The following is a 13,610-nucleotide window of genomic DNA, read 5'->3' on the forward strand; positions in this document are numbered from 1 at the left end:
GAGGACAGCTCTCTAGCCCAAAGGGGTTTTATTCCCCATGCCTCTGCAGTGTCCAAGCCCCTGTGGGGCAAGCATGGGGCCTGCAGGCTGCACCCAGATGTTGCAGATGTGCACGCAGGGTTTGTGCTTTCTGTGCACAGCATCAGCCTGCAGCCAGCCTTACAAAGCCCTGAGCATTTGATCACTGCATGAAGCAGCCTCAGAGCCTCTGCCATGCTCTCCCACACCTGCCTTCTGCTTCCCAGGCTCAGGAGCCGTGGGCAGCACAGTAGCACAGGGCTGCTGTGCCCACCTCGGCTGGCAGTGTGACCTCGTCGCTGTCTCTTTGCAGACCCCCCCTTGGTGAACCTGTCCGTGGAGCCTCAGCCAGTCCTGGAGGACAACACCGTCAAGTTCCACTGCTCTGCCAAGGCCAACCCGGCCGTCACGCAGTACAGGTAAGGCATCCTCCCTTCTTACTGTCACCGTGCATCCCCCTCCAGCCCCGCACACAGCACAGCCTCACCAGCGCTGCCCAGCTCCCCCCCAGCTGTCCTCACCTTGCTGGTGCTCACAGGTGAGGAGGCTCCAGGTGCTCCGCGTGAGGTTGATGCATGCAGCAAGCCCTTGGTCGGGGATGCACGGGTGCTTTGGGCTGGATTTGGAGGCCTGGCACAGAGCTAGCGGAGCCATCTGTTCGGGGACATAATGAGCAAAACGTGCCGAGTGAAAAGTCTTTTATGGGGAAAATTGGAAAATTCCTTCTCTTTGTGCATGCTCTTTTATGGTTTGAACAATACCACTCTGGTGCCATGGCTGTGTAACCCTTAAGGAGCCACGTGCAGCCCCAGCAGCATGGCACAGGGCTCAGAAGGGGACCACAGAGCTGCAGGGGCTGGGCAGCAGCCAGGCACTGGTGAGGCAAGAAGGGGGCGGAGGAGGAGGAGAACTCATGGGAGGTGGGGGCAGAAGAGGCTCTGTGCCTGCACCTGGTCACTCCCGAGCAGCAGCCACCAAGGTTGCACAGGGTGTGATGAGCAGGACTGTAAGCATGGGGCTCGGTGTGCGGTGTCCCAGTACCTGCCTCATTGGAGAGGGAAGCGGGGGGGCTGCCATCCCTCCTCGGGGGCCTGAGCACTCCTGGAGACATCTCGCAGTACACCAGGTCCCACCACAGCCCCTCCGGGCTCCAGAGTTGGGTGCAGACACGTGCAGGCAGTCGGTGGTGGTTGTGCAACTGCCTCAGTTTGTAATAATAGAGGAGGCACCTCCGGGGACAGGTTACCACGACCCACCTCCTGTTAGGCTTGTACAGCTTAATTAGTACAATCGAGTTTGCTGGTAGGAATGATTCCTTCCGGCTGGATATCTGCTATCAGCACAACAAAGTCATAATTGCGTTCCTAGTTACACGGAAGAGTTATTAATTTCAGAAGTCAATTAATGTCAAAGATACAAATAGCCCCGTTTCCATATTTACAGTTCAGAAGAAAATAAGTGTGGCAGGCTGGGCGTGTGTCCCACGTGGGCACAGAGGGGTCGCAGCCCCCCGGAGCTGCTCGTGCCGCCCTCAGCCTTCTCCATGCCTTCCTCCCACCCCACGGCCCCATCCTTTCACCCTCCCTGGGCAGTGCTGACCCTGGTGCCACAGGGACGTCTGCCTTGCTGCAAAACACTTTGTCATTCTTCTCATGGTGGACTTTTATACCAAAGCTAATTGCACGTTTTTTTCGAGTTATGTTTTCTCATGAAAGAGATTTTTTTTTATTTTTGGAAAAAGAAAAAAAAAAAAAAAAAGAGGCATGAAAAATTCAAGCACTTTGGGGTTTTCATTTCTTAAGTTCCCTTAACATGTTAACATCACACAAGGCTTTTTCCCTACCACTGTGACAAGCAAACACGATTCAGCAGCACGCGGCGGGGCTTCCTTCCATCTAATGGCTCTGATTGATCGGGGCGATTCATTTCGCTTCCCAAAGATCCCAGGGCTCTTCAGTAGCTATGTCAAGGCAGCAGACATCTCAGCCCTGCAGCTCAGAGTGGGATATCCCAGCTGGGAAGCAAGAGGAGGATTTTGAGCTTCAGTTTAGGAACAGAGGTTGTCTGGAGCTGAAGCAGCAAGAAAGGGTCTCTGTAAATGCCAAGAGTATGCCTTAATTAAACAAAGCCGTGTCTCTGAAGCACACAGGGTGGCCCAAGTAAGCAAGCAGCCTCAGCGGCACCATTGGGTGTAAAAGTCTGGTGTTGTGCACCTCAGGGAGCATCGTGTGGGCACAGGGATGCAGGAAGCTCTGAGGGCATCCCAAGGAGGACAGAGAGAGGAAAGACCACTGTACCTGCACCAGGAGCTGCAAGGGTGGAAAGCGTGATCCAGGATGAACTTACACTGCCTTAAAAACAAAGATTAGAAAGTAGACTGGAAACAGAAAGTGTGGTATTTTTCTCCCCAGGGAGAGACACATGCTGATATATTTCCTACAGCTTCCTTCAGCCTCAGAAATATCAGATCATGGTCGGCAGCCGACATTTATTTTTAATACCTCCCAATATGTTTGTCGGTAAACAGCTCTGAACACAAAGGAAAATGTCTAAACACCATAAATCCCCTTTTCTGGACGTAAACCCACAGCCAGCTCTGTGGTGCTGTCTCTGCTGTGAATACGCAAGCAAGCTGTCCCCCTGCTCTGCATCTGCACGACACCGTGACATTGTCGTGCAATGGCACTGCCACATCCCCCTGTCCACAGGTTTTGTTCTTGCTTTCTCTTATATAATGCGTCGCATGTTTTTTTTTTTTTAACACAAGGAAAACCTGTTTAGAAATGAGTGAGTCACAGTGGACTTCCCAGAGTCACAGTGGAAAGTTACAGAATATTCTGTTCTGGGACAGGTTAATTCCCTTTTGTCAAAACTGACAGGTTTCCGTGAAACATTTCCATTTAGCCTCAATGGCATTGTCCAACAGGAGGAAAAGCCAGAAGGCCTCTGCCGTAAAACCTGTGGGCGTCTCAGCGGGTTGGGTGCTTCTGTGCAGGCAGGGCTGGACTCTCCTTTCCAGAGGCACGGCTCCTCAGCTCCTCTTAGCCCTGCCTTTGGACAGCAGCTCCTGGACAAGGAGCATCCTTTCCCCCAGAGGGTTTTGGTGCAGGTGCCTTCACCCGCAGCGTCACCTGCGTTGTCACTCGCAGCCACTGTCACCAAAAGCAAGCTGGGCAAGGCTGGCAAGGCATCGCATGGGTGCACAAGTCGTGCTGAGCCTCAGGTTGTTTTTTTTGTGGCCCAGGGATTATGCATCCTGCACCCGCATGGTGGCAGGGCTGAGGAGCCTGGGCAGCACCTGCCCCCATCTGCTCCTGTGGGGAGCGAGCTCCAAGGCCATCAGGGAATTCACTGACGTTCTTTTGCTGCAAGCAAACGGGCAAGAAAGGGAAGGCGAGAGAGAGTAATTAGCTGTCGCCGTTGTTCTGCCACCTGTGATGGCGGGTGAAATTAATGGAAAGCAACAGAAGTCAGGGCGACGTGAACCGACTCACAACCAGGCCTCCTCTTTGCTCACTTCAGATCTCTCTATTTGCCAATCTTCCCTTGGCTTTTGATGTCTGTTGTGTGTCTGTGGGGTGTTTTTTTGCTGTTATTATTTATCACTTGCAGTAAGAAAGAGAATCTTTAAAGTGGCAGAAGAAAATGGGAAAGTTTAATATTGCAAGAGGCAGAGTCCCTCAGCCTTTTGGGCTCCTCTGATGATGATTATTTTTGCAGTGAGATGGGGAACTGCTACAGGCAGGGCAATAATAAATACCTCACTCCGGCGCATTGATACAGTGCTCTCATCCCCAAGGCTAGCAGAGACCTTTGCAAATAACGTTATCTTTGCAGTCACGGGGGGGATGGGACGTTTCAAGCCACCCTGCAGCACCAGCTACAGAGCTGGGTTGCAGGGCAATACCTAGGCATGGGGTGAAGGACGGACAGACAAGCATGGACAGAAAGAGAGAGAGATCAAATATGCCATTTAAAAACGCACACGCCTCTCCATAATTGCATGGGGCATGGCAGAAGATCCAGGTGATGCTGCAGCAGAAGCAGAAGTCAGGAGGGGCCGTTTATTTAAGAGCCCCCCGAGGGATGCTCCACCAGCTCCTCTTCCCCACCCCCCAGCAGGAGCCAGGACCACATTCAGTGCAGTACAAGCAACCTCCACCTGCACAGGCTGGGCTGAAACCAAAGGTGCCAGCTACCCAAAGGGGCACAGACCTTTCTGCAGCAGCAGCCTGGTGAACACCAGTGCCTGGGTTTCCATTTCCCATGCCCCAGCTTGTGACAAGAGGGCGGGCAGGGAGCGATGTTTGTTTGTTCGCCCAGCGGGCTCCGCGCTGCAGAAAGGACCTCCGTGTTTGGAAAACACTGCTTTATCTTTGAACCAACAGCACGCTGTCGCTCATCAAATATTAATCTGAACTCAACTGCTTCTTAAGAGCTTTTCTTTAAAGGCAGTAGGGCTTGAACACACCTGGTGGGAGGTGGTGTCCTGCCTTGCGCAAGGGAAAACAAAAAGACGTGCTGGCTGCGTTTGCAAAAGGGCAAGCAGGGAAAACATCCAGTTTCTGCAGCCCACCTCCAGCTCTGTCTGGGATGCAGGGTGGGCATTTCCCACCAAGGCCTCAGGAGAGAATGCAAGGATGAAGAGTCTGAGCACCTCCAGCAGACCTGGACTGGTCCCTTCCTGCAGGGACACACACAGTGTCTTAATTCTGATTGCTCATTTAAAGAATGAGAACAAGTCTTGCAAACCCAGGCAAGCCTGCTCGTGAGCTCAGATGTTTGCCGTGCATTTTGCTGTGCAGCAGTTTGTAGCTGCTTGGGACACCCCACAGCCTGCATGTTTGCAGTCACCCCATTTTGCGGGTCTCACTGGCATTCACTTTTTGCCTTGGGAGAAGTCAGCAGCTGCTGGGAGCAGGGGGAAGGCGTTGCAGCCAGAAATTGTTGCAGAGGGTGCCGATGCCAGGCGTGCAGGGCTGCTCTGCTGAGGTCAGGGCAGTCCAGTCCCCACTGCCTTCTGCTGGAGAGGTGCACAGGGAGCTGGCTGCTTGGAAGGAGGTCTGTTGTGTTACCACTTGGGGGTCTGAGTGTCGTGCATTGTGCCTACCTGCAGGTCTGTGAGCATTTTAGCTTCTGGTCTTGGGGGAAAAAGGGGCAGGCCTGCTGGAGTTCGGGTAGATACGGAAGAATTATACCTGATATTGTTGAGCTCTGAGAAGAGGAGAAGACAAAGATACATGTACACACAAGCTGTACTTTGACCAGCCTGTCTTACACTGTGTCTGCATTCCCACATTTTGTTTTAACAACCCCAGAGCAGAAGCTCAGCCTCCACAGGTCACTGCTGCTCCTATCAGCTTGGGGCTTATCTCCTCAGTCCTTGGTCCTGCTGGGAAGGAGCAGCTTGCCAGGGCTGTTCACAAAGTGCTCCAGGATGACATGGAGAAGTCAAGTTCTCCAAGAACAGGAGCCCCTGTCCTGCTGGAAATCGCACCATCCCAGCCTGGAGGTTGCCTGAGATGCTTGAACCAGCTCGTTTGTGGCTTGGCATTGCTTGGCTGCAGAGCCGAGAGCCAGTCCATGAGGGCACATGCTGCTGGGTGACACTGGGTGGCTGAGGAACAAAGCCAGGAGCACATCAGGACTGGGAGAGCCTTATCAAAGGATGGGGGATTAGGGTCTTAAGGAAAAGAAAGACCCTAAGGAAAAGTCTTGGGAATGGTTTTCGGCTGCTAGGCTCAGTGAATAGAAGAAGAAATCACCCCAGGCACCAGGAACAGATCTCACTCCAGCTTGCTCTCCATCCTTTGTCCATCCTTTGTCCAAGTGATTCTTCACATGTCCAGCTGGGCATCTGGGTGTGCGCAGCATCTCTGGTCCCAGGTGAAAGCCCAAGGGAAGGCAGATTTCAGTTCAGTGCTCCTCCATCACACCAAAGTTGTCGCTGCCTCTTCTATGTAGCTGCTGCAGAATGTGTTTGCAGATCCATAGGCTGTGAAGGCCAGAAGGGATTATTGGATCATGGAAAACTGATGCAAAGATTCGGGATGATGCATTTCATTGGCAACTTCGGATGGAGACATGGCAAACAACCCAGTTAATGGGCACGCCTGGTGCTGCCTGCAGCCAAGCCGCAGGAGGGGCTGTGCTCCCTGTTCTGGCACTGGAAGACCTGACTATATTTTAATGTGGATTCAGGTGGCTTTGAAAAATGTCTCCTGGGAGCTGGAGTGCTTGCTGGTTCCTTACTTTCCACTGACCATCCATGAGGGGCCCAACACAAACATGAAATCCCCCCATACTCCGCCTTCCCCAGGGCTTCTTATTACTGGGACTACTGTATAATTGGCACCTGTTTTTGTCCCCCCCAATTAAGGGAGATCTGCAATATTAAGCTCATAGTAAATGACAGTCACATCTCTATTAATACTTGAAAGGGGCTTCCAAGGACTCAAAACACACTGCAGAGCAGCTGGTGGTGGCAGGAAAGGTGTGAGCTGCACGGGCTCGCTGCCCTGCACCCATCGGGGCAGAAAGCATCCCAGAGCTGCCCTTTTGGGCCACTCGGGCTTTGCAGCCATTTCGTGGCATGCTAGGACTCTCTTCCCTCAGACCAGCTTGGGGAAACTGCTCATTCACACCAGCACACAGGATTATCACCCCAAGCCCCTGGTTTTTGCAGCCTTCCTTCCCCCAGCTGCCATGCTCCCATCTGCTCCTTCCTCCTCCGAAGAGCACAGCCACCAGCGGTCCCCTGCAGGATGCTGCAAGCCACACGCTGTCCCTCGGCAGGGCTGTCACCTCTCCCGCTGCCTCCCGCAGCCACACATGGCAAGGGAGGGAGGAGAAGACAGCGTGGGGAAGGGGCCCTCAGGCATTTCACAGCAGCGGCAGAGTAAATCTAATTTATAGACATAGGAAAATGCAGCTGAAGTGGGAGTTGAAATGAATGCAAAGCACACCGAGGTCTCAAGTTATCGGCACAGTAACATTTTTCCTGGCTATCTCTGTTTTCCTGCCCGGGTTTGTCTTTGTAGCTTCCTTCCAGACAACTGGACCTTTGCTCTGAAGTGAAAATGAAAGCTGGGGAAATAAAAAAGTAACGGGAAATGAATTCTTCAGATCTCCTCCATGATGCGTCAGCCCCATCTGCCAGCTCCCTCTGACATGGAGAGAGAGGCTTAAAAAAAAATAAAGTAAAATAAAAGGCACAAATCTTTCCGCTGCTGGGCTGCTGCAGGGACTCGGTGGTGGTGGTGACTCCAGGTGACACTGGGAATCGTGGAGCTTCCCTCTGCTCACACGGTGTGGGGACAGGGAGATTTGTCTTCCCCTTCCCTGCCTTGTCAGGGTAATGGGAACAAGTGTGTGGGAGATGCTCAGAGGCAGCTCAGACTAATGAGGAGAGAGCATAGAGGAGGGAGAATCTGATGGAAAGCAAAAAAAAAAAAGGGGGGGAGGTGGGGGAGGAAAGAAAGTGCTTTGTACTTCTGAGCATCACTTCCTGATGTAGCGGTGATTAAAGGAACCAAATTAAATGAGTGATGAAGCAGCCAGCCCAAACTGCTGTTGGATGGAGCCTCAGTGCTGGAGGGGGCTGGCAGAGGGGTGTTGCTGATGTGGTCTGGGTGCTTGCTGTGCTGGAGTGGAAAGGTTTGGGATGTGGGGTGAGCCATGGCTGTGACCATCCCAACCAGGACCACCAGCAGAACTGGACAGGACAGAGAAACACGATGGCTTTCCTGAAGTGAGGGAGAATGACATCAAGGAGGGGGAAAGAAACAAAAACCAGTTTGGTCCATTCCAGCTGAAAGGAGACATTCAGCAGCATGTGCAGAAGCTCCTCTGGCTGAACACGTGGCAGGAGCAGGGCCGTAGCCTTTCACTGCACAGCGATGGATAAGATCAGGCCAGTAGGTCCTGGGCTGGTTGGTCCAGGAAACCCTAAGAGCCTCACAAGGCTTAAAGGGCAATCACTTCTGATGGTGCCCTGCTCAAGGAGGTGTCCCAGGCATCTCATTTCCAGCACGCTTTGCACCCAGGTCTCTGGGCATTAGCAAAGCCCGTATGTTTTTTTTAGCAAGCCAGGCTATGAACACTTCTAAGCATCCACATTGTTCGGGATGACCCCAGAGCTGTGTTCTCCCAGGCCCGTTGGTCTCCTCTCCTTCAAGACAGGCTGCTGGGAAGATGACTGGGAAGCGAGCATCGCTGGATGCGCCAGCCGCATCCTTGCAGGAGAGGTGGGAGCTCCTCAAGCCTAATTTAGCAGTCTTTAATCTGAGTTATTCCAAACCACACTTGCCACTTCCTTCATGTGTTCCCGCAGGATGATGGGCTGATTTCACAGAACGAAAAGCCTTAAGCAAATCTTGTCACACAAGAAAATTGATTTTTCAAAACTGACTTTTACAAGATTACTGGCATTTTTTTTCCCCTCATCTTTCTTCTATATCATTCCCTTCCAGTCTCACGAGGTGGCTTCAGATCTAAGGAAATTAGAGATGCTGTGACTAAACTGAAAATGTAAAAATGGGGAGAAGAAAAAAAAAAAAAAAAAGGACACCCAGCATTCAGCACCTCCTCACCTGCTGTCTCTGAAGGATATGGCCACGTGTGCTTGTACTCGTGAAGTACCAGGGATGCTTTCTTGCCTGCCATAATCTCCATGTGGTGTCAGGCAGAGTCTGTCTAAAGGTTATGCCAGCATCCCACAGGGAACACCCCCGATGGGCATTCCTTGGCAATCCCCAGCTAGATCACAGCTTTTTTCTTTCTCTCCCTCAATCCCTCCGTTCCGTTTTCTCTTTCTGAAGGGTTTCCTCCCACTGCTCAATTCGGAGACATCTCAATGTGCTTTGTTAGGAGGAAAAAAAAAAAAAAAAAGAGAGAGCGGACGAGTTGCCTTGAAGTCATTTCAGACAGCTTAAAATATGCTAAGCTTTTGTGTTTCTGCCATATAAATAATGAATCCTCTTACAGCTTCCGAGCTGGAAAATATGTTGATTTAAGAGGCCTTCAGCTCTGTTTTAGGTTTTTCTGCTTCCATGCAAGGGGTAGGAAATGTGGCACAGGTCAGGCAAGGCAGGGTGTGCTGAAAGCATCCCAGTCCTTCCAGGGATGGGGACGGGGCTTTGCTAAAGGTGCAGGTGTTTTGGTGACTGCAGTTGGCATCAGTTGTTATTCATTAGGCTAATTCCCCAAGCAGCCTCATTAGAGGCTGCTGTTTCTGCTTAAATGAGCTGACAGGATACAAGATGCAGTCCAAGATTGGAGCTGAGGATGAGAAACCCCAGTGGATGCTGACATCCCAAAATAGACCCATTGGATTCCACTGGAAAGGGATTCTGATCTCACCCAGTGTCAGGCCATGGAGTAACCCTGCTAACTGCAGGTCCTGGAGTTATCCTTGGGTTTCTATTCCTCTGCAAATTCTCTGGAAGCTGTTGGTAAATATGAAAGCAAAGGAAGAACATGAGCTGTTGGCACTGGATTATAAGGCCATTTGTCTGTAAAGCATCATGCAACGCTTACTGCTTAGCTCCGCTTTGCTTTTGGAGTGTGTAATTAAGGACTTAATGGTTTTTGCTTTTTGAGGTTTCTTTTTTTTTTTTTCTCTTTGAAATGTTTCTTGCAGCTTTATACAGAAGTCAGTAGGTAATCCCGGAGCTCTTACAGGTCAGTCTGTTTTATCAGTGTGCTGCCACATTGGATTACGTTCTCATGACTTGGAAGGCTCAGGTGAGCAGTGTTGTTACCAGGGTGCTCTAAGGAGACTCAAGAGGCATTGAGAAGAGTGATTTGGGAATAAGTTTGGAGGTGGATGGATGGAAAGTAGGGAAAATTTATAGTGGAAAAAATTAGCAGATATTTTGTTAAATTTGCAACTTTGTTTTACTTCTCCGCCTGTAAGTTGCCTGTATTTTTGCATTAGTACAAAGGGAATGCATATCATTTATTATTCCTCCATAGGAGCTGCCAGCTCCCCGGGTTCAGCCAGGGGGAGCCCATGTCAGATTACACAGAAATCACTGCAAGAAGATGCCCATGTAATTAGGAGACCCCATCCTCACCTGGGGCACACCTCCTAGCACACTCACCTGTGCTGGTGATCTTAACCCACACCATTTGATCTAGACACAGTTCAGCTCTGGCAGGGCTCTGGGGACCTGACAAGGAGCTGTGCCTTGCATCAACCTAAAGATATGTCAAAATTTAACATGAGCCCAATCAGTGGAGTGGCAACAGCAGCTGCCGTGGGGCTTTAGGGGGCTCAATGACTTTGCTCAGAGCTGGGGCTGGAGAGCCAACAGGGGCTGGCAGACACCATGTGCCGTTGGGGGCCATTGCCTGGCTCCTGGACACCTCTGAGGCTGGTCACCCTCCTCCTGGGCTCGCCCTCGTGTAAACCAGTCCCGAGGTCCTTTTTCTCTCAGTGCCAGCAAGAGCGAAACCTGATGTGTGCTGCTGCAACCCTCTCACACTGCAGAGATGAAACCACAAAGCCCTTGAAAACCTCCCAAAAATAAAGCTCAGGGAAAAGCCTTCAGAGGAGCTTTAGGATTTGGTCACTTTGGAAAGCCCCAGCCACCCACCAGTACTCTGGCCGTGTTTGCATCCCATGCCCAGAAAGCAGGGGCCATTCCTGCCCAACCCATCATCACATTTGCCCCAAAGCATGTGGATTAAGTACCTTCATCAATCTGAAATATGGTCCTTTCCCTGACTCTGAGATGCCCCCAGCAGCAGATTTCTTACTCTGATGAAGGATTGGGGTTTTCTGTCTCCATTTATCACTGTTTTCTCCTGCAAGCCCCCAAGGAATTGCAAGAGAGCCTGGGTGAAGGTATGATGGGTGATGGTTTGAGGTGGAAAATAACAGGTACAGGACCATGGAGGTTTGAACAGCTTCACAGCACAGCACCTTCACTCTGTGCTAAGCATGAGGATAAAGATGGCATCGATGTCAGGTGTCATTTTTCCATGTCTTCCCCACCATGATTTGTCCTCATCGCCAGGCTAAGCAAGTGTCTATTTTGACTGTTTTCTCACCAAAGTGAGTTGCAGCATGGATGAGCTGTTCCAGTGACACAGTTTCCTCCCCCCTCCTCGCCCCAGTTCCTCTGCACCCCTGGACCCTGGGGTCCTGAGGTGCTTCTGCCCATCTCCAGTCTGGTACCAAGATGCCCTCTGGAGACTGCCTCTGCTCAACCCATCCACCAGCACCATGGGCTCTCTGCAGAGCTGAGCCCAACGTGCCCATCTGTAGGGGGGCTTTGGAGGGGCCCCTTTTGGAGGATCACTGATTTTTGCCACCCTGGGATCCCGCTGACCACGAGGAGACAGACTGAAGCCATCTGATGAGCAATCAGGCTTATCGCCAGCTGGGCAGGAGGGGGAACACCAAAGCTGAGATTAGGCAGGAAATCAAGACAGAGGTTTCTTCTGCACAGCAAGGTATTATTATTATCATCAAAACCCTGGAGTGTTGAAAAACAATCAGACCCTGGTAGCAGCAACCCCTGTATTGTAGGAGGCGCAATCAGACACCAAACATGTCCTTGTTTGGAATTGAAGCCTGACATCCTGAACTCCTGAAATTTGGGTAAAGGCAGCAATTTTTCTCACTGTTTATTTGTTTCTGAAGAAGAGGGAGATTAGTAACATTGGCACCGAGCTCAGCTCAGCGTCAGGGCGCAGCAATGCCGCTGCTTGCAGCTCCAGCTGGGAAGTCTTCGGGGATGGAACCCAGGACAAGGAATTCCCGGGGCTGCCGCTAATGACTCCAGCAGCATTTCTGCAGCAAGCTCCGAAATAAGAGGAACTGCGCCTGCCAGCTGCTTAGTGAAACCTCAGAAGGAGACCTGTGGAGCCCTTTAGCAGAGGTGTTAATTACTAATTGCACCTGGGAGAAAATGGGCTCACCCAAGCATAGCAGGGAACCTGGTGCCGTAGAATAATATATCTACATCTATAACTGGCACGGTGATCTCCAGGGGTTGCAGGATGGGTTTTGTGCAAGCAGCCATACCTTTGGCTCCATACTGGGCTGTTCCAAGTGCCACCAGGACTCCCCTGTCCCCTTCCTGTCACCAGGGCTTGGTCTGCTGCCTGGTAAATGGACCCGCATGTCGGCACAGGGAGAGCACGGCCAGTACACGGCTGAGTGGGACTCGGTCCCACACGTCTTCATTAGGAAGGGAGCAGGCAGGAGGAGGGGAATAACCCCATACATCACCGTTATGGAAATTTACTCTTAATAAAGAAATAATTTGTGTGATGCATCACGCCACAGTCATTTGGGGAGGGGGGGCAGCGTGATGCTGCTCAAGCCCTGCTGTTCACTCAGTCATTTCTCACGAGGCTGTCACTCACAGGAGATGCACCCATGGAAAAGCCTCCACCTCCACCACCCCATCACAGGTCCTTCCCCAGGGGCCTCCAGGGCTCTGGAGAGCTGCAGAAGGATGCAGGGCAATGCTCATGGGCAGCCATCAACCAGAGGGACAGCTCCTGTCTGAGGATGAGCGGGGACTGCCAAGTTATTACAGCCTAGCAATTGACGGCACTGCTGGTAATCAAACAACAAAACCCATTCTCCAAGCAATTTGTAGCAATTAATAGCCATTCGCAGGAATGAAATGTTAATTAATTCATTCCGTGAGCCATGCATTTATTTAAGGTATTTGTGGGTGTTCTCGGTACTTTTATTAAGCAATTAAAACGCATCCAAGAAAATATTTATCTATTTTAAGTCACTCTTAGTAAACACAATTTATATGGCAAGCAACAGGTGTTTTGTTTTGTTTTGTTTTGTTTTTGCATTGTTAGTTAAAAATTACAACAGTCCTCCTGCCTGGGCTTCACCTGATGGGAGCAGCCTGTCTGCAGGGAGAGCTGCCCAGGGGCGTGAGTGCTGCTGGCGGCTGTGCTTTGAGGGCAGTTGTAAGCCAAATCCTCCCTGCAAGGATGCTCACAGCCTGCAGTAACAAGCGTGTGCTTGAGCCCTGCAGCCTCTCCAGGACTTCTCCTTGCAGCTCTGTGCTGCGTCATTGCAACCTCTTGCTCCCCCAGCTGCCTGCAAGGCCAAGGTGTCACCTTGGATGCTGGCTGGGGCTTGGGGAGATCTTCTTGCAGAAGGGTGAGTTGAGTCCATGCTGGATTATGACTGGAAATGGCATGTTGGAGAGGGACAGCTCACAGGGTGGAGGCTGCTGATGCTGCTTGCCAGGGTGGATGTGAAGGATGAGGGATGGAAGTGTTGCTGCATGGGTGTGGACGGCTGTAGGCTGGCAGCAGGGGAATTGATGTGACGGCCAGCACAGTGCTGATGGAGGTGGCACTCTGGAAGGAGCAAATGCCATTCTGCCACAGCCAGGGCTCACTTCCCTACAGCATCACTGGCCAGAGGGGTCAGGGAGCTGGCCAGGTCTCAGTGGCAGAGGAGGGCAGCAGGTAAAACACCAAGAAGACAGGCTTGCATGTTCACATCGGCAAAGCCTCACTTATCCAGGCAGCACTGAACCAGTATTGTTTCACTCGGGAGGGCTGCAACATGACAGGGCTACAAATTCCCCTAAACAGCTTGT

The 13,610-nt window shown here is 51.5% G+C and overlaps 1 protein-coding gene and 1 long non-coding RNA gene across 5 annotated transcripts in view; one reads left to right on the forward strand and one right to left on the reverse strand.

The window, feature by feature from the left end:
• KIRREL3 (kirre like nephrin family adhesion molecule 3) overlaps window positions 1-13,610 on the forward strand; it is a 321,962-nt gene that overhangs the window by 280,720 nt on the left and 27,632 nt on the right. For all 3 annotated transcript variants that reach the window (XM_068659552.1, XM_068659554.1, XM_068659555.1), the window contains one exon: window positions 332-437. In XM_068659552.1, the coding sequence (XP_068515653.1) occupies window positions 332-437 (106 nt within the window). The remainder of the gene's footprint in view (window positions 1-331; window positions 438-13,610) is intronic.
• On the reverse strand, window positions 4,941-9,353 carry LOC137843840 (uncharacterized). 2 transcript variants are annotated; one of them, XR_011089723.1, is made up of 3 exons: window positions 9,002-9,353; window positions 8,602-8,877; window positions 4,941-8,510 (listed from the first exon to the last, which is right to left on the reverse strand). It is a non-coding gene; the product is annotated as an uncharacterized lncRNA (long non-coding RNA). The 2 variants fall into 2 exon arrangements; XR_011089722.1 differs by having other exon boundaries at window positions 8,610-8,877; window positions 9,002-9,350.

This window comes from Anas acuta, chromosome 23 (assembly GCF_963932015.1).
Source record: "Anas acuta chromosome 23, bAnaAcu1.1, whole genome shotgun sequence".
NCBI classification, from domain to species: Eukaryota; Metazoa; Chordata; class Aves; order Anseriformes; family Anatidae; genus Anas; species Anas acuta.